General features: G+C 52.4%; 2 protein-coding genes across 12 annotated transcripts; one reads left to right on the top strand and one right to left on the bottom strand.

Annotated features, from left to right (window-relative positions):
• The first annotated feature begins 234 nt into the window (after positions 1-234).
• Positions 235-20,995, top strand: TAOK2 (TAO kinase 2). 11 transcript variants are annotated; one of them, XM_036310837.1, is made up of 20 exons: positions 240-1,010; positions 4,125-4,291; positions 4,460-4,531; positions 4,626-4,727; positions 5,207-5,252; positions 5,380-5,476; positions 5,636-5,749; positions 5,852-5,943; positions 8,995-9,088; positions 9,188-9,269; positions 10,038-10,205; positions 10,359-10,637; positions 10,832-10,993; positions 12,602-12,967; positions 13,048-13,251; positions 14,308-14,547; positions 17,669-17,881; positions 18,587-18,642; positions 18,833-18,920; positions 20,544-20,995. In XM_036310837.1, the coding sequence occupies exons 2-20, from the start codon at positions 4,160-4,162 to the stop codon at positions 20,577-20,579; spliced, it is 2,643 nt and encodes an 880-aa protein (XP_036166730.1). In that variant the 5' UTR covers positions 240-1,010; positions 4,125-4,159; the 3' UTR covers positions 20,580-20,995. The 11 variants fall into 11 exon arrangements, with proteins under 11 accessions (XP_036166723.1, XP_036166722.1, XP_036166721.1 ...); XM_036310836.1 differs by lacking the exon at positions 20,544-20,995 and adding an exon at positions 19,099-19,236 and having other exon boundaries at positions 18,833-19,015; XM_036310832.1 differs by lacking the exons at positions 18,587-18,642; positions 20,544-20,995 and adding an exon at positions 19,099-20,339 and having other exon boundaries at positions 10,377-10,637; positions 18,833-19,015.
• Positions 20,996-21,042: 47 nt separating this feature from the next.
• HIRIP3 (HIRA interacting protein 3) lies at positions 21,043-24,105 on the bottom strand. The gene is made up of 7 exons (XM_036310840.1): positions 23,964-24,105; positions 23,766-23,886; positions 23,535-23,646; positions 21,949-23,285; positions 21,685-21,847; positions 21,504-21,602; positions 21,043-21,425 (listed from the first exon to the last, which is right to left on the bottom strand). Exons 1-7 carry the CDS (start codon positions 24,026-24,028, stop codon positions 21,265-21,267), a joined length of 2,058 nt encoding a protein of 685 aa, XP_036166733.1. The 5' UTR covers positions 24,029-24,105; the 3' UTR covers positions 21,043-21,264.
• Positions 24,106-24,117: the final 12 nt, after the last annotated feature.

The raw sequence follows: 24,117 nt of genomic DNA, 5'->3' as shown, positions 1-24,117 counted from the left end.
GGTGGGGCGAACGCATGCGCCGCAGTCCCCTCCACCGCCAGTTGTCGGAAAGCGCGCTGGACTCCGCCCTCCCCAAGCCTAGCCCTTCGCCCCGCCTCCCACCCGGGTCCGCGTGGCGGGGCGCGTGCGCACTCTGGCTCCCTAGCTGCCTATCTTCCAGGCCGCGGCGGTCAGGAGAGAGGGGCGGGGCCCCAGAGGAAGCGGCCCCGCCCTCTTTGGCCGGGCGTCCCTACGGCGCCTGCGCGCTCCCGCCCGGTCTCCATCTTGGAATTGGGAGGAAGAGGGAGAGGGAGACCGGGACGAGACCTGGGTTGTGGTGCGGCGAGAGGCTGAGACAGAAGAGGAGAGGGCGAGAGGGTGCCGGGACTGCCCTTAGCTACAGTCTCTCAGCTACCCCCAGGAGAGAGAAGGAGAAGGGGAGGAGGCCGGGGCGGGAGTGGGGCTGTCACCCTCCGACCCTGACGTGAGAGGGGCCATTTGGCCGGACGTCCTAGGGGTGGGCGCCCTGTCGGCGGCCGGAGACCTGGGGCTCTGGTGCTTCAGTCCTGAATTTCCGGGCTTGACCCCTCGTTTCTCCAGTCTCCGGGTATTTGCCCCACAGATTGCAGATATCCGCGACTTGGGTCCCAGCCTCTCTAAACCTGGGTCCTTATTTTACCGGGGTTCAGGGCCCTGCGGGCGGCAGTATCCGGGGTTTACTCCCCGCGCGTTCGAGTCCCAGATCAGCGCCCCCCGTTCGGCTCTCTGGGGCTCAGACCCCACAGCCAGAAACCCGGGACTCGGCAGCTGTCGCCCTCGAGGAGGAGGACTGGACCGCGAGGTCAGACCAGGCTGTCACCCCTTCCCCTCCCGGGGAGGCTTCCCGGGCCCGCCCCTCGGGGAGGGAGAAAGCCGAGGAGGAGGAGGTGGCGAGGGGAGAGGTCTCCTTGCCCCTCGCCCAGCTTGGCCGAGCCGCTGGAGGACCCCAGGAGGAGTCGGAAGCGCGGGGGCACCATAGTGACCCCTACCAGGTGAGACCCGGGGTGCAGGGACGCGGGTCCCTGTGTCTGGTATGGAGAAGAAAGGGCGCTCCTTCCTCAGCCGCCGGGCCTGCGGAGGGCCTCGCCTCGGAGGGGGAAGCCCCGCGGGGCAGTGGTCAGCCTCTGACGAGCCTTGCCTGCTGCTGCCACCGCTTCCCCTTTCTCGTCCCTTCATTATGTCTGTCTGATGGGGCCTCAGGTGACGGGTCTCTGCTGTCACCGGGCGTCACGCCCTGGGGGTGTGAGCTCATCGGATGGGTTTGCCCCCTTCTGATCCTCCCCTTAGCTGTGCCCCTCACAGTCACCTCCTCTGCCTTATTGTAGCCTGTTAACTGGCTGGTCGGGGGTGGGGGTCCCCACGTCTCTGAGCCCCATGGTCGGTCTGCTGCTCCGTGTTTTAGGCATGGCCCGGTTGGGCCTCTTGTCCTTTCAAGGAAGTGTGTGTGTGTGTGTGCGTGTGTGCGCGCATTTGTGTTTGGCGGTGCCAGGCAGTATTTCCCCCAGCTATGTCGTGAGAATGTCATACAGTTGTCAGCGATCTATCGTTTACAAAGTGTTGTACACCCATTTTCTCACGTGACCCCCCCCCCCCTTCACCCTTTTTTAAAAGTATATGTTTTTATTGATTTTTGGAGAGAAAGGGAGAGGGAGAAAAACACCGATGTGAGAGCAAAGCACATGAGAGGGAAGCATCTCCCTGTAGGCTGCCTCCTGTATGCCCCCCGCTGGGTCTTGAGCCCACACCCGGGGCACATGCCCTGACCAGGAATTGAACTGGCAACCTTTCGTTTCCACACGGGCTGGGGCCCCCTTTGTCCTTTCATTGCTATCTCCCCATTTTACAGTCGAGAATATTAAGGCCCGGAGAGGTTGCCCAAGGTCACTCAGTGGCAGAATCAGGGTTTGAGTTGTGGTAAGATTTAAGAATGGGAGGAAGAGGAGCTTCCTTGTTTGGGAGGGCTGTACTCAGGAGCTTTTCCAGATGGGAGGGAGGCTCTGGCGCCTGCCTCTGCCTCATGATTTTTCTCTGCACTCTGACCTTCATCTTTACTGTGATCCCAGCCTTTGGCCTGGGTTCCTCAGAGGGCCCTCTCTTCTGACAAATGGTGTCTCTTCGTAGTTAAAGCCAAGCTGCTGGGGTGGGATGTCCCCAAAGTATTAAAACCTTGTGGTGACCCTGGAGGCGTGGAAGGAAAAATCCATATGCCAAATGTCCGCATAGTGTTCCTAAGTATGGGATCTCATTAAAAATTTCACAACAGCCCTCTGCTCTCATTCATTTTCCTGAAAAGACCAACTCTAAGGAACTTACCAAAGCCCTGTTGCTGTATATTTTGGGTGAATGTACTACTGGTAGTGTGGGGATAGACAGTCTTGGATTTCCTCGCCTGCAGAATGGAGCTAACATGGTCCATTTTAGAAGGTGGTTCTGATGTAGCGCAGATCTTGGTCGTCGTTCAAACGTCCGATGTTATTTGAGGAAGAGGCCCCATGTCCTGTGGCCTAGGGTTCTGTGTTGGCATTCTTGGTTGAGAGCTGGTAAAGAGGTCAAGAAGATCCCCTTGGCAGGTTGTGAGCTCCTGCCTTTGTGTGTGGTTGTGCGGTTGGGGTGAGGGGTGCTTGGCAGGAGAATGGAGAAAGGGCCTGCTTTGAGCAGCCTGGGAGCTGCTGAGGGCCATCAATCTCCAGGCTATTCTGAGCCCTCTGCACCCTGGGGCCACTAGCGTGAGCTGGGCTTGCTTCTTGCCCACCAGCTTCCAGTTGAGCTGAGGAGACAAAATTAACAACACAATAGGAAACAATGCATGACAATATAATTACATGCTAGATTGGTAGGCTCTTTAAGGAGTAGAACTGCCCTGGGAGTCCAGCTCTGCTGAAGGCTTCTTTGTGCCTGAATTCCAACAAGTGCTTAGTCAGGAGTTTGGCCTGGAATCCCCTTGTGGGTGTGGGGGGGTGTGTGTGTGTGTGGGGGGGGTCTTGGCTTTGATGCTGGAGTTTCTCTGGATGTTTGGCTGGGTGCTCTAGCAGTTCTCCCTAAGCACTGAGTGATCAAGGAAAGCTTCCTGTAGGAGGTGGCTAGGCTTGTAGTGAGTTGCTTAGAGAGGAATGAGCACACAGGCCTGACTGGAGAGGAGAAGGTCCTGTTCTCTGACCTTGGAGAAGTCCTCTTTCCTTTCTATGCCTCAGTGGCCTCATCTGTGAAATGGTGATCATGAGCCTGCCCTGCTTATTTCACGGTGCTGTTTTGAAAGCACAGTGATAGAAGACCAGTTTTGGGAAAGTCATTTAACCTTCCTGAGCCTGTTTCCTCATCTGCAAAATAAGGGTACCAGTAATAACCTCATAAGGTTATGTGTGGTGAGGATTGAATGAGAGGTAATGCATGTAAGGTGTTGCTACGCATGCTCAATACGTTATTTGTACACTGTAAATGCCCTGTATCTGTGTGTGATGCCTATGCAATTGGGCTGGACAGAAAAGGTAGCCCAGATCGCAGAGCCATTTCTCTCCCTGTCCTTCCTACTTTAGATCTCCCTGCCACAGTGTCCCTAGCCCTTTTTGAGAATGAGTCTTCTGGCCCCTCTGGGCCAGTACCCACTTCTAACAATGGCCGGATTTCCACTGCCTCCGGCCTGGCCATTTCCTGCTCTCTTCAGAGTGTGAGAGGTTGAGGGAGGAGGGGGCCTCAAAGCTAAGAGGAATGGGAAGGTGCCTGGAAATTTGGACTGTGGGACTTGGGGGACAGGACCCTTGGGGATTTGGGGGTCTGGCTGGAAGGCAGAATCTTTTATTCTTGAAGGAGGAAGTAGGGATTATAGGGAAATGGAGCTTGTTGAGGTCTGGGGAGGGTGGTAAGAATGCTTAGCTCCCACTCTTCTTAGCTGTTTTAGGGACTCTGGCCCTGTGGCCCATTCTTTGATTCTCAGGGCAAGTTCTTTTTTCTTTTTTCTTTTTTTTTGAGCTTTAATGTTGTTCCTAATCTCCCCATACCCTTCCTCAGCAGTGCCTCCCCCTCATCAGGGAACTAGGAAGGAGAAGGCAGAAACTTGGGCCCCTTCCTCTCTCTGACAGCCCATCCTTGGCCCCATTTCCATTCTCCAGGTCAGGCCCCACTCTCAGGGCCCTCAGGGGCCACCATGCCAGCTGGGAGCCGGGCTGGGAGCCTGAAGGACCCTGATGTGGCTGAGCTCTTTTTCAAGGATGACCCTGAAAAGCTCTTCTCTGACCTTCGGGAAATTGGCCATGGCAGCTTTGGAGCTGTGTACTTTGTGAGTTGGGGCTTGGGAGGGTAGGGCAGGGATGGGGGCTGCATTCTCCCTGCTGTGGACCTCCAAGTAGCTCTCTATACTACACCACGCCCTCTCCTGTGCCAGCAAGTCTTCTCGCTGCCCAGTTCTCACTGGGTGCCTTCACCACCTTCTGGTCTGGTCCTCTAGGCCCGGGATGTCCGGAATAATGAGGTGGTGGCCATCAAGAAGATGTCCTACAGTGGGAAGCAGTCTAATGAGGTGGGTCAGACTTAACAAGAATGGGTTGGGGGTAGGAGACTCCTGTCTCAAGATGCAGACTGAGTAAGTCTCTGCTCCCCCTGACGCCTCCCAGAAGTGGCAGGACATCATCAAGGAGGTTCGGTTCCTACAGAAGCTCCGGCATCCCAATACCATTCAGTACCGGGGCTGTTACCTGAGGGAACACACGGCTTGGGTGAGCTGGCCCCTGTCTCTGGCCTGATCTTTGCCCCTCTCAGGCCCATCCTTATCTTGGTCTAGTCTCTTAGGTGGGCTCTGTTTGGAGTGCTGGTGTGGGAATCTTGGGAAGGAGAGAGTCTCTCCCAACCTTTTTATTTCTCAGACAAAGCCATGAGCAGCAGTGTCTGCCCAGAAGGAGAGGCTGGTTTGAAGGGTGACATAGACTATTAGCAGTTGGAACAAGGGCACATGGGTTGGAAGAGCTGGAATGGAGATTGGAGCTTTGAAGGGATTCAGGTGGGAGAGGCTCTGACTCTAGGGACTCTTCCACCACCCCCTCATTTTCTCAGTTGTCCTTCCTCCCTGTCATTACCCTCGGGGCATTGCCTGAGTGGAGGATAGAGCAAGGAAGCTCTCTATTTTGGATCTCTGCCCAAGAGAGATGGGCCAGGGGTGGCCAGTTCCGCTGATCTCTGACCCTTGACCCTTCCTTAGCTGGTGATGGAGTATTGCCTGGGCTCAGCTTCTGACCTTCTAGAAGGTAAGTAACTCTGTCACAGTGGAAGAAGGGAGAAGAGCAGAGAAGCTGTAGGGGAAGGGTTAAGGGAAACTTGTTCCAGTCTCACCCTTGGTCTCCCTCAGCTTGATGTTTTTCCCTCACTCCCTAGTGCATAAGAAGCCCCTTCAGGAGGTGGAGATTGCAGCTGTGACCCACGGGGCCCTTCAGGGCCTGGCTTATCTGCATTCCCACAACATGATCCATAGGTACAAGCAGCACTGATGATGTCTGGGAGGGAGGGGGAGTGCTCACTACACCACTCTGCATTTAGCTGGGCTACAAGCCTTCTTGGAACTTGGTGCTATAGTCCCCACCCAGCCTTCCTGAGATGCATGTCTTATTCCTGTGCTTTGCTTCTTTGGCAGGGATGTGAAGGCTGGAAACATCCTGCTATCAGAGCCAGGCTTGGTAAAGCTGGGGGACTTCGGCTCCGCATCCATCATGGCACCTGCCAACTCCTTTGTGGGCACCCCATACTGGTGAGTGGGAGTGGTGGTGATTGGAGAGACCTGCCAGAAAGTTGGGAGCAGGAGTTGGCAGGATCTGGGCAGGTAATTAGTCTCTTTCGTCTGAACTCCCAGGATGGCTCCGGAGGTGATCCTGGCAATGGATGAAGGGCAGTATGATGGCAAGGTGGATGTCTGGTCATTGGGGATAACGTGCATCGAGCTGGGTAAGGATATCCTCCACTCTGCTCCCTCCATCCTCTTTTCCCTTCATTCCCTTCTCTTTCTCTTATTATCCCCATACGATACCATCCTTTTAGGTCTCCAGGCTTCTGCTCATTTTGACTCTACGCTTGATTTCCAATACAGGCAGCTGTCAAATTCTGCCAATTTTTTATTTGTTTATTTTATTTTTGTTAATCCTCACCCAAGGATATTTTTCCCTTGATTTTTATTTTTATTAGTTTGTTGTTGTTGTTTTAATTTTTATTATTTTTTTAATCAGAGAGGAAGGGAGAGGGAGAGAGAGATAGAAACATCAATGATGAGAGAATTATTGATCGGCTGCCTCCTGCACGCCCCCCACTGGAGATCAAGCCCACAACCTGGGCATGTGCCCTTGACCGAAATCGAACCTGGGACCTTTCAGTCCGCAGGCCGATGCTCTATCCACTGAGCCAAACCACCTAGGGCTCCATTGATTTTTAGAGAGTGGAAGGGAGAGAGAGAGACAGAGAGAAACATTGATGTGAGAGAGACACATCAATTGGTTGCCTCCTACATGCACCCCAACCTGGGCCGGGGAACCTACAACCGCTGTACATGCCCTTCACCAGAATTGAATCTGGGACCCTTCAGTCTGCGGGCTGATGCTCTATCCACTGAGCCAAACTGGCTTGTGCAAATTCTGCCAGTTTTTATACCTAAAGATTTCATAGCATTCATCTCTTCTGTCTAATACTCTAGTTCTAAACTTTTTTTTTAGCGCAGACTGTGTACCATGTATGTGCTAGTAGGTTCTGGGAGTATAGCAGTGCATAAGGCTCCTGCCTTCATGGAATTTATATTCAAGTTGGGAAAACAGGCATGTTTTCTTTTAATGTAGTAAGAGCTGAATGGGGGAGTTAAAGGAATAGTACAACTCTAAAACAAGGGATATGACCTAGTTCAGAGGCTGAGGAAGGTCTCCTTGTAGCAGAGATAGCTAAATGGAACCACAAGGCAAATTGTAGTTAGCTGTTTGAAGACTGTAGGGAAGAGCGTTTAGACAGGTAAGAGCAGGCATGGGGAGCTGAAACTAGTTTCAGTTATTTGAAATAATGCAGTAAAGAGCAGTGAGTGATACGGACAGAGGTAGGCTCCAGTGAGTTCATAATGCCTTGAAGCCATGTCAAGATTCTCATACTTGTCAGCCTGCACTATTGAAACAACTATTTAATGAGGTAATGTTTGTAAGACCTCCAACAGGGTGCCAGACATAGACTAGTTGTCCCAAGAAAGAGATGCTGTTGCCCTAGCACAGGGGTCCTCAAACTACGGCCGCGGGCCACATGCAAATACAAATATTGTATTTGTTCCCTATTTGTTTTTTACTTCAAAATAAGATATGTGCAGTGTGCATAGGAATTTGTTCATAGTTTTTTTTTAAACTATAGTCCGGCCCTCCAACGGTCTGAGGGACAGTGAACTGGCCCCCTGTTTAAAAAGTTTGAGGACCCCTGCCCTAGCAGGTTTGGCTCGGTGGATAGAGCATTGGCCCGTGGACTGAAGGGTCGTGGCTTCTATTCCAGTCAAGGGCACGTACCTGGGTTGCAGGCGCAATCCCCGGCTCTGGTAAGGGCCCATGTGGGAGGCAACCAATGAATATCTTTCTCATATTGATGTTTTTCTCTCTGTGTCTCTCCCCTCCCTTCCACTCTCTAAAAATCAATGGAAAAATATCCTCAGGTGAGGATTAACAAACAAACAAACAAAAAAGAAAGATGCTGTTAGTTATTCTTATAAGCAACTTCCTGCAGTGATCTTTCCTACTGCAGTCTCTCCTATGTCACAGACATCTGCTTAAGCTCTGTTGTTTCACTCCCTTCCTCAGAGCCAGCAGTGGCTCTCTGTTGCTTTCAATTCTGAAGTCATATCCATCTTTTCTTACACCAAGCTAAAGACTGCTTCCTAAAACCTGGCTTTCCTCTTCAGGAGTGCCACCCCGGTGTGCCAAGTACTTTTCCACTTTCTTGCCTTGATTTCTTTTGTGTCCACTGCCCAAGGAGAGAAATTTGTACATGGCCATCTCTGCATGTCTGCATTTACCATTTGAGGCTGCAACCAGACAGGTTATGCAAAGACGTGAAGCAGGCCAGGAATAAGAAAAATTCAGAGCTGTCCATTTTATTCCTAGTTTTGGTAGAGACATAGGTACAGAGAAATATTTCTCTACAATTAAAAAAAAAATCACAAAAAAAACCATCAATCTTGATGATAAATGGCAACTGATAGTCAGGATCAGAGAAGCAAACTGGAGATTGCTATTGCTTATCTCCAGCTCATTGTTATGCAGGAATTTAGGCTCTAATTCACCAGATCTAAGTTTTTAAGATAAACTGGAGAGTTAGATTATTATTATTATTTGTTATGTGGAATTTAATTTAAAAATCACTATGTGGGCCAAAAACATAAACAACATAAAACATTTGACTGAGCTACTTGGGGCTCCTGGCTTGCAATTTCTCATCTAAGTCTAGCTCCAATATCCCTTTTTCCAAAAGACCTTCCCTGAATTCCCTGCAAATGTACCAGCGGGAAGGCCCACCACACACCCAGCTTCCCAGCCATTTACCTGTCTCCCTCTTGTGCCAGCTAACAGTTTGAACTTGATATTATTTGTCCAGCCCTATTTAATCTTTCTGTCAGACTGGAAGTTCGTTGAGGACAGGACCTAGTTCTTGTTTTTCTTTGCCTTCCCCATAATATTTAGCAAGCTTTTTGCTCTCATTTGGCACCTAATAAATAATAATTTGGCTGATAACTGAATGTGCTTTCTTCTGCCTTCTTTGGTGCTTTTGCATGTGTTATTTTATTTGATCTCTACTTCACCTTGTGCAGGTGAAAGGACGGGTGTTGCATTTTCCAGAGGGAGAGCATTGAGATTATGTGAATTGCTCAGAGTCATGCAGCCAAGAAGTCAGGGAGCTGGAATGTGAACCCAAATCTTCTGATTTCCGTTCCAGTCTCCTCTACCCACTGCCATCTCTCACTTTCTCCCACTTGACCTTTCTTTGTAGCGGAACGGAAACCACCACTGTTTAACATGAATGCAATGAGTGCCTTATACCACATTGCACAGAATGAGTCCCCTGTGCTCCAGTCAGGACACTGGTAAGGGCTTGGGTCCCTGGGCCCCGGGGTTAGGCCATAGGGTAAGGCTGCCTGACTCATCCCTTCCCCACCCCTCCCTCACCCTCCTGTGACTACTAGGTCTGAGTACTTCCGGAATTTTGTCGACTCCTGTCTTCAGAAAATCCCTCAAGACAGACCAACCTCAGAGGTTCTTCTGAAGGTGAGGACTCACTGGCCTAGGATTCTTCTAGAACTGTAGCTTGTTTGAGGTATAAGAAACCCCTCAATGAAATTAGTGATTCCCACCAAAAACTTCATTTATTAATTCCCACCCCCTCCCTGTTACCCCATAGACTCTGTTGTTCGATTTTGTCTACCAGACTGCCTTTATTAAGTAATAATTTGTTTTCCCATCTTTTATTAATCAAAGATGTATATAATTGCGAGCCAGGACTTCTGGTCAGCATGTGATAACCAGGGTTACTACACTGATCTGATGTAAATCAAGCCAAAAGCCTGTGTAGCCTTGTCATGGGTAAATGTATGATTTCCCTTAGGTGTTTTTTGACTTAACAAAAGTAGAGGGGCCCCTATTCCCTTCACAGATCCACGGGGGCCTAAGGAGCCCTAGTTGGGAACTGACATAGATTGTCTAGTTTGACAGTTGTTTTGTTACTGTGGGATACCTTATGAGGCCCAGAGAGGCCTCATGACATGTCCGTGGACATGCAGCACTTTGATAAAAGGACCTGGACTGGAATCCAGATGTGACTGGTCTTGCCTGTCAGCCATGGGTGAAAGAATAAGAGACTGGGGAGATTGGGTGGTGAAAATTAATGTGGGAGGAAGTGTTGGGACAAGGCCAGCATCCACCCATGAGGACATGGGTCCCAGGGGATTGCCTCAGGCTAGAGGGAATGCCAGCACCCATAGGATATTGAGGGTCGTGGGGGTGCTTGGCAGCAGCCTCAGTGTTCTCTTTCCCCAGCACCGCTTTGTGCTCCGGGAGCGGCCACCCACAGTCATTATGGACCTAATTCAGAGGACCAAGGATGCTGTGCGGGAGCTGGACAACCTGCAGTACCGCAAGATGAAGAAGATACTATTCCAAGAGGCACCCAATGGCCCTGGTGCTGAAGCCCCAGAGGAGGAGGAGGTGACCCAGCTTGCCCTGCCACCCTTTACCACCGTGTTGTACTTGCCTCGTAGCAGCTGCTTGGCCCCCTTACCCATCCCTCCTCACACCCACTGTCTCCTTGTGCTGCCTCCATGTACACACCCCTTGTTCTTCCCCTTCCCCGCCCAACAGCCTACGCCCTGTCTACAGGAGGCGGAGCCCTACATGCACCGAGCTGGGACGCTGACCAGTCTAGAGAGTAGCCACTCAGTGCCCAGCATGTCCATCAGCGCCTCTAGTCAGAGCAGCTCAGTCAACAGCCTAGCAGATGCTTCAGACAATGAGGAGGAAGAAGAGGAAGAGGAAGAGGAGGAAGAAGAGGAGGAAGGCCCTGAAGCCCGGGAGATGGCCATGATGCAGGAGGGGGAACACACAGTCACCTCCCACAGTTCCATTATCCACCGGCTGCCGGTATGCAGCTCACCCTGAGTAGGCCTGACAGTGGAAAGACCCAACCCCAGCTCTTCAGCTCAGGCACCGTCTGGGTTCCCTTCTCTCCCGCCCAAGCATGACTCCCTCTTCTCTAAATCTGACTGGGTCTGCAAGGAACTCCCTGTGGGCCCAGTGGCCTCTGAGCCTGGGTATCCTTTCCACCTTTCCTCCAGGGCTCTGACAACCTATATGATGACCCCTACCAGCCAGAGCTGACCCAGGGCCCTCTCCAGCAGCCTGCAGCCCCAGCTCCCACTTCTACCACCTCTTCTGCCCGCCGCCGGGCCTACTGCCGCAACCGGGACCACTTTGCCACCATCCGTACTGCCTCCCTGGTAAGTGCAGCCATTCTCCCTCGGGCCAGAGGGCCCGATCATCTAAGTCCAGAAATGGTTTTCTCCTATGGCACGTGGTTAAGTCCAAATGCTACCCTCGCTTATGGTAGCTGTCTCTTGCCTTCTCTTCACTTCAGCCTCCAGGGGATTGGCCACATGGGTATGCCTAGCTTGGCAGACTCTTACCCCGTTTTTGTGGCTGGGCTTAAATCATGTCTCCTTGGGTGCCTTCCCAGGCCCCTGCCAATTGGGTGCTCCTGAACAGCATTATGACAGATGTGCTGGATTCTGTGTTTGTGGAGGGCTAGGGTGGTGGTCAGGCATCTGCCTCATACCAGTGATTGGCTCTCAGGTTCACATACATGCCTATATTTAACCCGGCCCCTCTGGGAGGGAGCCAGGATGATCCCATCTGAGAGGTGAGGCAGCCATGACTCAGAGGCCTGCTTGCCTGAGGCACTGCCCTAGCATTGTTGACGGTTGTCAAATTCTGTAAGCAGACGTTGGTCCTTTCCTAACATTAAGTCATAGCAGTGTTTTCCCAGTTGACAGGGAAAAGTGGGTAGACATTTAGATTACATTCCTGCTTAGCTGCAAGCACCAACAACCCCTTACTTGGTCTAGTGATCTCTGCATGTGGTTGGTTCTGTTAGGTCAACTCTTCAACTCCAGTGATGCTTGGTTCTTTGTGATACTGTGCAGAGAAATCTGTGACTTCCAGGGTATTGGCCACCTGGACAATGGACCTGAGCTCAAATCTGAGCTGAGGACATCCAGTCCCAGTGTTCTTGTTATTCCAACATCTCATGGCCCAGATCCAGTTCTGAACTTAGGCTATAATGATCCTCAGTGTCTGCTGAAGGAGAACGAAGCCAATACTTAGTGGTTCACAGTGTTCTAGACACTAGTACATACTAGTATGTATCAAAGTTAATCTCCACAGCCCTCTATGAGGAGGTATTATGGCCCCATTTAATAGACGAGGAAACTGAGGTTTAGCAACCTTAACTTGCATGAGGTCACATGGTTAGTAAGTGGCAGAGCTGGGACAGGGACCCAGGTCTGTATGATTACTCTCTTTTTGTTGTTATTAATCCTCACCTGAGGATATTTTCCCATTGATTTTTAGAGAGAATGGAAGAGAGGGGAAGAGACAGAGAAAAACATTGATGTGAGAGAAATACATCAGTTGGTTGCCTCCCGCACTCACCCTGAGCAAGGCCAGGGATCGAGCCCGCAACCTAGGTCTGCGTCCTTGACCAGAATTGAACCTGGGACCCTTCATTCCATAGGCTGACGCTCTGTCTGCTGAGCCAAACCGGCCTGGACTGTATGATTACTCTTTTGAACTAATCTGAATTGTCCTACTTTTACACCGGGCCCTGTGCTCAGTACCTTTTATTATCTCATCAACCTGTGAAATCAGTTATATTGTCATTATCCAGCTGAGGGCTCAGAGAGGTTATGTGTGAGGAAGGTACCAAATGTGCTAATTAAACCCATGAGTCTAAAACCCATGTTCTTTCTTCATGGAGCACGAAGACTGTGTGTGCTAATAAAATGGGGGCCAAGGCTGAGCCCTTCTTCTCATCCTCTCTCCTGCCCCAGGTCAGCCGTCAGATCCAGGAGCATGAGCAGGACTCAGCTCTGAGGGAGCAGCTAAGTGGCTATAAGCGGATGCGACGACAGCACCAGAAACAGTTGCTGGCCCTGGAGTCACGGCTGAGGGGTGAACGTGAGGAGCATAGTGCACGGCTGCAGCGAGAGCTTGAGGCACAGCGGGCTGGCTTCGGGGCTGAGGCAGAAAAGCTGTCACGGCGGCACCAGGCCATCGGTGAGAAGGAGGCACGAGCTGCCCAGGCTGAGGAACGAAAGTTCCAGCAGCACATCCTAGGGCAGCAGAAGAAGGAGCTGGCTGCCCTGCTGGAGGCGCAGAAGCGAACCTACAAACTTCGGAAGGAGCAACTAAAGGAGGTGGGATAGGCTCCAGCAGTGGATAGGGCCTGGTGGTGAAAGAGGCAGTCCCTGACCATCCTGCTCTCCCCACTGCCCAGGAGCTTCAGGAGAACCCCAGCACACCCAAGCGGGAGAAGGCTGAGTGGCTTTTGCGGCAGAAGGAGCAGCTACAGCAGTGCCAGGCGGAAGAGGAGGCAGGGCTGCTACGGCGGCAGCGCCAATACTTTGAGTTGCAGTGTCGCCAATATAAGCGCAAAATGCTGCTGGCTCGTCATAGCCTGGACCAAGATCTGCTGCGAGAGGTGGGTCACCCCATTCCCCTCCCGGATTCCAGACATCCTTTTAAAATAAATACATAGCCCTAACCGGTTTGGCTCAGTGGACCGGCCTGAGGACTGAAAGGTCCCAGGTTCAATTCCAGTCAAGGGCATGTACCTTGGTTGTGGGCACATCCCCAGTAGGAGGTGTGCAGGAGGCAGCTGATCGATGTTTCTAACTCTCTATCTCTCCCCCTTTCTTTCTGTAAAAAAATTAATAAAAAATATTTTAAAAAATAATAAATAAAAATTAAAATATATATATGAAATCAATATATATATATAAATTGATTTCAGAGTGATATATATAATATAATCTATATATATATTGATTTCAGAGAGGAAGGGAAGGGGAGAGAGAAATAGAAACATCAGTGATGAGAGAATCATTGATTGGCTGCCTCCTGCATGCCCCATACTGGGAATGGAGCCCACAATCCAGGCATGTGCCCTGACAGGGAATCGAACCTCAACCTCCTGGTTCACAGGTCAACGCTCAACCACTGAGCCATGCTGGCCAGGCCCAGACATCCTTTTTCATTTGCCTCACTTGTCTTTTGCCTCAGCCCACCTTCATGTTATGGTTCTGCTTCTCTTGAACACCCCTTTTGCTTCTCATGCCCACCAGAAAGACCCTGCTAGAGTTCCCTTAATATTCTGTTCCCAGCCCTAGCCCGTTTGGCTCAGTGGATAGAGCGTCGGCCTGCAGACTGAAGGGTCCCAGGTTCGATTCTGGTCAAGGGCATGTGCCTTGGTTGCAGGCACATCCCCAGTGGGGGGTGTGTAGGAGACAGCTGATCGATGTTTCTCTCTCATCGATGTTTCTAACTCTCTATCCCTCTCCTTCCTTTCTGTAAAAAATCAGTAAAAAATATATATATGTTTAAAAAAAAAAATTCTGTTCCCAGACCAGCCAGGAGTTTGGCTCCCTTATATCCCTCATCTTCCCACCCTCAGCTCCTTCTGCCAAAGAGTTTTGGGGCTCTCACACCAACAAGGTTTCCTAACTGGACTCTGGGCCCCGCCTCTCTTCTGCTTCAGGACTTGAACAAGAAACAAACACAGAAGGACTTGGAGTGTGCATTGCTGCTGCGGCAGCATGAGGCCACACGGGAGCTTGAGCTAAGACAGCTCCAGGCTGTACAGCGCACAAGGGCAGAGCTCACCCGCCTGCAGCACCAGACAGAGCTGGGCAACCAGCTGGAGTACAACAAGCGGCGTGAGCAAGAGTTGCGGCAGAAGCATGCGGCCCAGGTTCGCCAGCAGCCCAAGAGCCTCAAAGTACGTGCAGGCCAGCGTCCCCCGGCCCTCCCGCTCCCCATTCCTGGGGCTCTGGGGCCACCCAGCACAGGCACCCCTAGAGAAGAGCATCCCTGCTCATCTGGCCAGGAGGCAGTCTTTGGCCAAAGAATTCTGGGAGAGGAGGAGCAAGCAGTTCCAGAGAGAAGGATTCTGGGAAAGGAAGGGGCCACCTTGGAACCAGAGGAGCAGAGGATTTTGGGGGAAGAATCAGGAACCCCTAGTCCCAGTCCACAAAAACATAGGTGTTTGGTTGATGAGGAAGTTTGGGGTCTTACTGAGGAGGAGATAGAGGAGCTAAGAGTCCCCTCCCTGACACCTCAGGAAAGGAACATTTTGGGCCAGGAGGCAGCTGGGGCATGGAGGTTGTGGGAGAAGGAGTATAGGAGCCTCCTGGATGAGGAATTTGAGTTTGGCTGGGTCCAAGGCCCAGCTCTGACCCCAGTCCCTGAGGAGGAGGAAGAGGAAGAAGAGGAGGAGGGGGCTCCAATTAGGACTCCGAGGGATCCTGGAGATGGCTGTCCCTCACCAGACATCCCCCCTGAACCCCCTCCAACATATCTGAGACCTGGCCCTGCTAGCCAGTTCCCTGGACTCCTGTCCCATGGCCTCCTGGCTGGCCTCTCTTTTGCAGTGGGGTCCTCCTCTGGCCTCCTGCCCCTACTACTTCTGCTGCTGCTCCCACTGCTGGCGGCCCAGGGTGGGGGTGGCTTGCAGGCCTCGCTGCTAGCCCTTGAGGTGGGGCTGGTGGGCCTGGGGGCCTCCTACCTACTTCTTTGTACAGCTCTGCATCTGCCCCCCAGTCTGTTCTTACTCCTTGCCCAGGCCACTGCACTGGGGGCTATCCTGGGTCTGAGCTGGTGCCGAGGCCTTATGGGTGTCCCTCTGGGCCTTGGGGCCGCCTGGCTCCTAGCCTGGCCAAGCCTGGTTCTACCACTGGCAGCTATGGCAGCTGGGGGCAAATGGGTGCGGCAGCAGGGACCTCAGATTCGCCGGGGCATCTCTCGGCTCTGGTTACGGGCTCTGCTGCGCCTATCCCCCATGGCCTTTAGGGCCCTACAGGGCTGTGGGGCTGTTGGGGATCGGGGTCTGTTTGCCCTCTACCCCAAGACCAACAAGGATGGCTTCCGCAGTCGACTGCCTGTCCCTGGGCCTCGGCGGAGTAATTCCCGGGCTTCCCGACACCCACTAGCCCTATTGGCAAGGTTTTGGGCCCTGTGTAAGGGCTGGAACTGGCACCTGGCACGGGCCAGCCAGGGTTTGGCCTCCCGCTTACCTCCCTGGGCTATCCACACACTGGCCAGCTGGGGCCTGCTTCGGGTTGAACGGCCCAGCCGTATTCCCCGACTACTACCACGCAGCCAGCGCAGGCTAGGGCCCCCTGCCTCCCACCAACCACCACCAGGGACTCTAGCTGGGCGGAAATCCCGAACCCGTCAGTCCCGGGCCCTGCCTCCCTGGAGGTGACCAACTCTGGCGTTTCATCAGCCCGAATCTAGAGCATTGAGCACTTTATCTCCCACTACTCAGCGAAGATTCTGCAGTCCCAGTCCTCCCTTTCATCCCTCCTTCCTCAGTGTGCTCCCCCCACCCCCAACCCTTGGACCTCTAGGCAGGCAGCCCCCTCCACTAGAGCTCAGAAGTTACACTTTGTGTTCTCCTGAAGCTCCTCCCCCACCTTAAGTTATTGCTGTTCTCCCGCTGTGTGTGTGCTCATCCTCACCCTCATCAACTCAGGCCTGGGGCCAGGTGTGGTGGTGGGTGGAAAGAGTCATGTGTTTTTTTTTCTCTCTTTGATTTTGTTTTTCTGTCTCCCTTCCAACCTATCCCCTTTCCCCATCAAAAAAAGAAAAAGACAAACACAAATAAAATATCTAAGCGGAACTATACCTTTGGCCCAGGCTGCCTCTGTCTGCTTTGTCCTGCCGCCTAGCCTCCCTGGTATGCCCCAATCCAGACCCTTGGCCCCCAGTCCCATGACCTCTTCACCTCCATCTACGTTATCTCAACCCCTTTCATTCCTCAGCCTCATCCTCTCTGCCGTCAACTTTATTACATCATGACCACCACCAGCTTGGTGGTCTGGACCTCTTTGAGCTTTGACATATCTTATGCCCACAGTTCCCATTTGTGGATTCCTTAAGAGAGTCCTTAGGTTCTGGTCCTTTTGTCCTCATCCCCTGCTTTGTCTCCCAACCTGTTCCCTTTCTGGGAGCTGAATTTCTCTCCTGGCATCAGGCATTATTCTAGAGGGCTGGGGGATGGAACTGGGAACCCTGAATAGTAGGGGATGGTGAGTTTGGGGGCCAAGCAAGAGAGAATGGGGGCTGTGGAAATGGGATTGGTTGTGGGCTTGGAATGGGAGCTGAGTGTGTAAGGGGCTGTCTGGAATGTGGAAATCTGGCCAGGATGGCAGCTGTTGGCCCATTGAACTTGTCAGGCCCTTTCTGGCCACTTCTTTGCCCCTTTGCCTTATGTGGCCTGAGATGGGGCCACCTCTTCTTATCCATTTCTCAGCTCGGTGGTTGTCCTTCCCTCCTTCCCACCCAGAGGTACTGAACCTGGGCCTTCCTCTGTCTTCAGCTGTGTTGCTCTCTTCCATGGGTGTGTTGTGTGATTTGGTTTTCTCACTCTTCTTGTACACATTCCGTATCTGCTCACGTGCTTCTATCTCTAGGTCGTGTTTTCTGTGCATGGTCAAAGCTTCTTGTATGCCCTCAGTACTCTAAAGATTCCAGTTCCTTGTCCATGAACTCTCCTGCTGTTTCTTGTGTTTTCCACCCAACTCTGTGAACATGCTTTCGGAACCTTGTTTTCTTTGCATCTCTTGCCCATTGAGAATCTTCCTGATCTCTCTCAACACAATCCCATCTCTCCATGTCTGTCTGTATACAGTTCCCCCCGCCCCCTCTGTCTAACATGTTTTCTGTTTCTCTCCCTCTCCCTGTCTCTGTTTCTGTCTCTTCCTCTCTCTCTCTCTCTTTTCCCCTTCTCCCCTGATTGTTCCTCCTCCTCCTATTCCTCCTCCTCCTGTTCTTCCTCTTCCTCCTCTCCCTCTTCCTCTCCCCTGCCCCCATTTCCCCTCGGTCCATCCACTGCGTAGTCTAAGGAGCTGCAGATCAAGAAGCAGTTCCAGGAGACGTGTAAGATCCAGACTCGGCAGTACAAGGCTCTGCGGGCACACTTGCTGGAGACTACGCCTAAAGCTCAGCACAAGAGCCTCCTTAAGCGGCTTAAGGAAGAACAGACCCGAAAGCTGGCAATCCTAGCTGAACAATACGACCAGTCCATCTCAGAGATGCTCAGCTCACAGGCGGTGAGGCCTGGGGTCCAGAGAGGGAGCATGGCGGAGAGTGGCCTCCATTTCCCACTGGGTTATGGGCCCTGAAAGCAGGGGAGGGGGTGGATAGAGAAGGGGCTTTTTGTTCCTGGAAAACCTCAGATCTCTCCCACTGTTGGTATTCTCTGCAATGGTTTTATTCTCTCGCTTGAGTATTTTCTTAAGGTCTTGACAAAGCCAGCCTGCCTATTCTACCAAGAACCACCAAGGAAAGTGTGGCTGTAATTTTTCCTTGAGCCTGAGTTAGTTTAATGTGTGAATAGAAAATCAAAATGTTTGTAGCCTTCAGGCCAATTTCCTGATTTGTGGAGGATTTTGAAGGTTGCTGTTCTAAAAGTGATCACACATAAGTAACATGGAATGGGTCACTTAAATATACACATGGTGTAAAAAGTAACACTATTCATTGCCATTTTTTTACCCAATCCCACTTTTCAGAATTATTGTTAATAATTCATTATATTAGATTATTTCCTATGCATATTGAAGTTACATAAAATTTTTAAACAAGAATGAATCATATTTTACATACTATTCTTTAACTTTTTTCCACCTAATATTTCTTGGACCTCTTCCCATGTCAGTACACATATCTCTTTTTTTTTTTTAACAGCATAGAATTATCCATGGTATGAATATACCATAATTTATTTAACCCATCCCTTATTGGTGGACATTTAGGTTGTTTCCAGTATATTGCTATTACAACGCTTCAGTGAACACCTTCGAGCACATGTGCAAGTATACCTTGGGGATAAATTCCTGGAAGTGTAATTGCTGTGTCACAGGGTATGACGACCTTTCATTTTGGTAGATGTTGACACTGGCTGCTTCTTGAAACCTTAGGGCCCAGGCCTACCTGGGGCAGGGGAGGATTGTGGGGGTTGGGGAGAAGGCCCCTTAAAATTAGTTCTTCCTATTTTCCAGCTGCGGCTTGATGAGACCCAAGAGGCAGAGTTCCAAGCCCTTCGGCAGCAGCTTCAACAGGAACTGGAGCTACTCAATGCTTATCAGAGTAAGATCAAGATTCGCACGGAGAGTCAACACGAGAGGGAGTTGCGAGAGCTGGAACAGAGAGTAGCTCTGAGGCGGGCACTGCTAGAGCAGCGGGTAAGAGGGCTTGGCCTCCAGGATGGGGTGGGCAGTCCCCTCTAACCCTCACTGGACTCTCTAATCTCTTCTGGGTGTTCCAGGTGGAAGAGGAGCTGCTGGCCCTGCAAACAGGGCGTTCTGAACGAATCCGGAGTTTGCTCGAGCGGCAGGCCCGTGAGATCGAGGCTTTCGATGCTGAGAGCATGAGGCTGGGTTTCTCCAGTATGGCTCTGGGGGGCATTCCAGCCGAGGCTGCTGCCCAGGGCTATCCCGCTCCTCCCCCTGCTCCTGCCTGGCCCTCCCGCCCTGTTCCCCGTTCAGGAGCACACTGGAGCCATGGCCCTCCTCCACCTGGCATGCCCCCCCCAGCTTGGCGTCAGCCCTCTCTGCTGGCTCCCCCAGGTCCCCCAAACTGGCTGGGGCCCCCAGCACAGAGTGGGACACCCCGTGGTGGAGCCCTGCTACTGCTAAGAAACAGCCCCCAGCCCCTGCGACGGGCAGCCTCGGGGGGCAGTGGCAGTGACAATGTGGGCCCACCTGCTGCCGCAGTGCCTGGGCCTCTGAGCCGCAGCACCAGTGTCGCTTCCCACATCCTCAACGGCTCCTCCCACTTCTATTCCTGAAGTGCAAGGTGGATCAGCAGATGGAGGGGCAGGGGCAGGGTTGGGTGGAGCCTGATTCTGGAGGGCTTATAAGCTTGAGGCCCACCCAAGGGTGGGGGACAGGATGTTAGTTCCAGCTCCCCTCAAACCTCATCTCATGAGCTTCTTGGGCTGGCCAGTGGCCCAGGGTCAGCTTGGGCATAGGTTCCTCAAGGCTGACCAGGAGCCCCTGCCTCCCCACCATGGTGCCAGGGTCTCTCTCCACCACCGCCTTGGAAAAGGAGGGAGATGTTTGTGTCAAATATTCATCTAGTCCCCTGGGGGAGGGGAAGGGTGGGTCTAGATATATTCAGAGAACTATACTACTCCCTGCATTGGGGCCATGGATGGGGACGCCAGGCCCCCGCAGACCTGGGATGTGACAGAGCAAGTCTGGGGGTCGGGTGGGGAGTATGGGAGGAAAGGGCCTTCTTAGGAAGAAGGATAAGGATGGGGTCTTGGGGTCAGGATGCCTGGGTCTCTCCATTCCCCTGTTGCCGTCTGAAGTCCTGTGCCGTCTTGTCTTTTTTTTTTTTTTTTTTTTTTAATTGAGATCAGAGCTGGGGCAGGGGAACAAGGGAAGGACCTTGGAAGGGGCTGCTCCCAGGTCTGGGGGCAGTCATGGCAGCCCCTCCCAGCTACGGGGCTGGCACAGAGCCCCATGGCAAGCTTTTAATAAACTGTTGGTTATTCTAACAGACCCCAGGACTCATGCTTTCTAAGCTGTGTATTTAGGACTGTTCAGTGGCAGGTGATAATGTTACTTGTATTTAAAAAGAGGATTTATTGGGCTGTATAACTAAAAATTGCAGTGTTTTTAATGACTTCGGCCATTACTAGATCCAGAGCCTTAGATGGGATCATTAGACTTTTGACCTCTGCTTCCCTTTGCTTTGGCTTCAAAGATTTTTAGAAGATTCACTTCATGCTCAAGCTCCTAGCAGCTCCAGGGTTACATCTTACCAACAACTTCAACAGCAAGAATCCCAGCAAATTCCTGAAGTGACCTCATTGGCTCCATCTGTAGCCAGAGGACTGGCATGGTGCTGATTGGTAAGGTGTAGGTCCTGTACCCCCAACCCCTGAATGCTGAAAGGGTTGGCCCATCGACCAAGGGGCTGTTTTTATAAAGGGGATGGAAGACATAAACACCAGCTGTCTCCAAGTTATTTCATTTTGTGCTTCACAGTCTTAAAGCCAGTTTTCATAGAGTCCTCCAACAAGACAGGGGGATCAGAGAGGCACACTAGTCAGACTGGAGGAAGATTAGGAGCCGCTCTTCTAATAGAGCCTGGTGCAGACTGGATGGCAGGGTCTAAAAGCTGGGACTCCTTTGGAGAACCTGAGGGAAATTAAAGGGAACTAGATGGCGTGGGTGGGATGAGAGTGGGGGACTAGTTTTAATGAGGTGATTCAAACACTCCTTTATTGAGTCTTAAAAAATAAACTCCTGTAAGCACTTTAAACTGAGAACATGAAACAAATAGGATCCCAGCAACTGTACCTGGGGGTTTCAAGTCTGAAAAAAGGTGCTTCTCTTTGGGCACAGAGTTTGGGTTGGTGGGGGGTGCTATAGATGTGTGCTTTCTACAAGTGTGTAAAGTTCCTCCTGGTAGACGGGGGAGCTTAGTTACTCTCGCCATCACTGCTGATGATGCCACGCATATGAGACCAGTCTGGGCGTGGGGCACAGCGCCGCTCTTCCTCTGAGTCCAGGGTCCGGCGGTATAGCTCCCCAGGGGGCGCTGCTTCTGAAGGGTTCCAGGCAGTGCGTCTGCGTGGCCGACCTGGGGGTTAGAAGTAGATTAGTTGTCTGAGGCAGTCCAAGCCCCATCTGTTCCTGGGCAGGGGGAAGAAGCCCTCACCTGAACAGCTGATGATGTTAGTGATGTCCAAGGATGCCACCTCGGCCGCCTCCTCACGCTGCTCCTTTAGAGCCCGACACTTCTCTAAGGAAGGGTTACCTGGGGCAGAAGAATCTTGTGATCCTCTCCTCCCCAGCAGCCAAGGACCTCTCCTGCAGCCCCAGGGCACACCCGGCCTAACCCTTCATGCCCAGAGCTTCCAGCTCTGCCCGGAGGACACACAGGCGCTCCTTGCGCGAGCGGCAGGAGCCCAGCAGCTTCTTGTAGTTGCGATGGGCGCCACAGGCCCGAATGTAGCGCTTTAGTCTCATCACAGCAGGGTGGTCCTCATCACGATGACCAGACTGACAAGAAAAGACAACAGCTGACGGTCAGGTCTTCTGGGTTTGACTCTAGGTCTCCCTCTTCACTTAAAGGTGGCCTCCCACCCCATCTTCATCCTCACCTTCCTGCCTCTGGGTTCCGGGCTGCCATTTGCAGAAGAGGAGGAAGAGCTTCGGGACCTGCTTTTCTTGGAGCTCTTCCTGTAAGAGCGGTTCTTCCTCTCCCCCTTGAGGGTCCCTCCTGCCTCACTGTCACTCACCTCCCTGTCTGAGTCACTTGCCTCATCATTGGTTGTCTTTCTACTTTCTACTTTGGCTGACTTTCCCATGCCTTTAGTAGCTGGTTTCACCTTCCTCCAGCTGTCTTCCCCATCCTCCTTGCTGCTGCCACTCTGCCTTTTGCCACCATCCCGCTGAGTCCTGTTCTTGCCCTTCCTCTGCACTAGGGGCTCTTCATCTCCCCCACTGTTATCTCCGCTGCCTGCTGCTGCTTTTTCCTTCTCTTCCTCTCTGTCCCCCCCGTCTCCCAGCACTTCTGCTGCCAGGCTTTTCTGCTTACTGCTCCTCTCCTCCCAAGCTGACTTTTTCCCTCCATTGTTTGGAGCTCTGGGTTTCCAATCCTCCTCGCTGTTCTCTTTCTTGGCTAGGGTCTCCTCCCCCTCACTCTCCATTTCACTTTCTTGGTGCCTTTTAGCTCTTTTGTTTTCCATCCTTTGGGCAGGTTCTTCCTCACTGTCCTCACTCTCCTCCATGGCCTGCTTCCTACTAGCTGAAATCTTGTCTGGTACCTGCTTGTTCTTAATGGTGGCCTCCCACCCCATCTTCATCCTCACCTTCCTGCCTTTGGGTTCCGGGCTGCCATTTGCAGAAGAGGAGGAAGAGCTTCGGGGCCTGCTTTTCTTGGAGCTCTTCCTGTAAGAGCGGTTCTTCCTCTCCCCCTTAAGGGTCCCCCCTGCCTCACTGTCACTCACCTCCCTCTCCGAGTCGCTTGCCTCACCATTGGTTGTTTTTCCATTTTCTACTTTAGCTGACTTTCCCATGCCTTTAGTAGCTGCTTTCAACTTCCTCCAGCTGTCTTCCCCATCCTCCTCACTGCTGCCACTCTGCCTTTTGCCACCATCCCACTGGGTCCTGTGTTTTGTCACACGCTTCTTCCTAGTCCTGCCTTTGGACTCCTTTTCCTTATTCCCTTCCTCACTGCTCTCTTCTTTCCAGACCTTACTTGTTCTAGCAGAGCTCTCCTCCTCCTCCTCCTCCTCCTTCCAGCTCTCCTTCACTGCCTCCTTCTCTAATCCAGTCTTGTATGCAGTAAGGTCCCTCTGCTGTTCCTCCTCATCGCTGCTCTCAATTGCTCTTTTTGAGGCCCGCTTTGGACTCTGTGTGGGACTGGCTACTGCGCCCATCCCATTCTTTGCTGGGTGGCTGGAGCAGTCTGGACTGGAGGCTGCAGCACTGGGCTCTGGAATGTGGAGAGAAGAGAAGGTTGGGACAGGTTCCTCCTGCCCCTTTTCCTCCACTTGGGATAGGTTGTCTCAAACCCTGCTTCAGACAGAAGAAAGGAGAGGAGAGACAGCAGGAAACGGCCCATCAGTCCACCCTGTTCCGGGTTCCTGACTCACTGGCTTCACGACCTCATCCAATGCCTTGGGACATGTTACATGCACAGTAAATACTTTCTGAATGAACCAACTGTGCAGAAGGCACTAACCTGAATCCGAATTCAAACGGAACCTTTTTCTCTCTGGGTCACTGCAGGAGGTGGGAGGCCTCTTTGCCTTCTTGGCAAGGTCTAGTCCTTCTCTGGCACCCGCTTCATCCCCCTGTTTGTGCATCAAGAGGGCAAAACGTGTATCAAGGTGATGCTCTGCTACACCCCCTCTCTGGCCCCTACTCCTCGGCAACAAGCCCTGCCTCCGGTGGAGGGGGGTTCCGCCCACACCTGCATCTTCAGCAGTTCCTCCTCCACGAGCCGCTTCAGCGCCTGCTTCTCCTTGGGATCCAGGTGGTCGCGGCCGGTGTGAGCCAAGAACCTTCGCCGCACGATGGAGTGGGTGAGCGTGCTGCGGAGAGAGATGTTAAGGGGGAGTCCCCAGCCCGGCCCTGCCCTTGTCCACCCCCACCCCAACCTCCAGTGCACCTGAGGTCCGGGCGGCCTCGGAAGAAGCTACGGGTAAACTCCCGCATCTCGTTCTCCCGCGCCATTTTGCGCGGGTTGGGATTGGTGGCCCCCGCCTTTTTTCTTCCCGGCCTCCGTTAGCGCATTTGACAGGAACGTGCGCACGCGCAGTGTC

Source organism: Myotis myotis, unplaced genomic scaffold (assembly GCF_014108235.1).
Source record: "Myotis myotis isolate mMyoMyo1 unplaced genomic scaffold, mMyoMyo1.p scaffold_m19_p_5, whole genome shotgun sequence".
NCBI classification, from domain to species: Eukaryota; Metazoa; Chordata; class Mammalia; order Chiroptera; family Vespertilionidae; genus Myotis; species Myotis myotis.
This window is presented reverse-complemented; position numbering and strand designations above follow the sequence as displayed.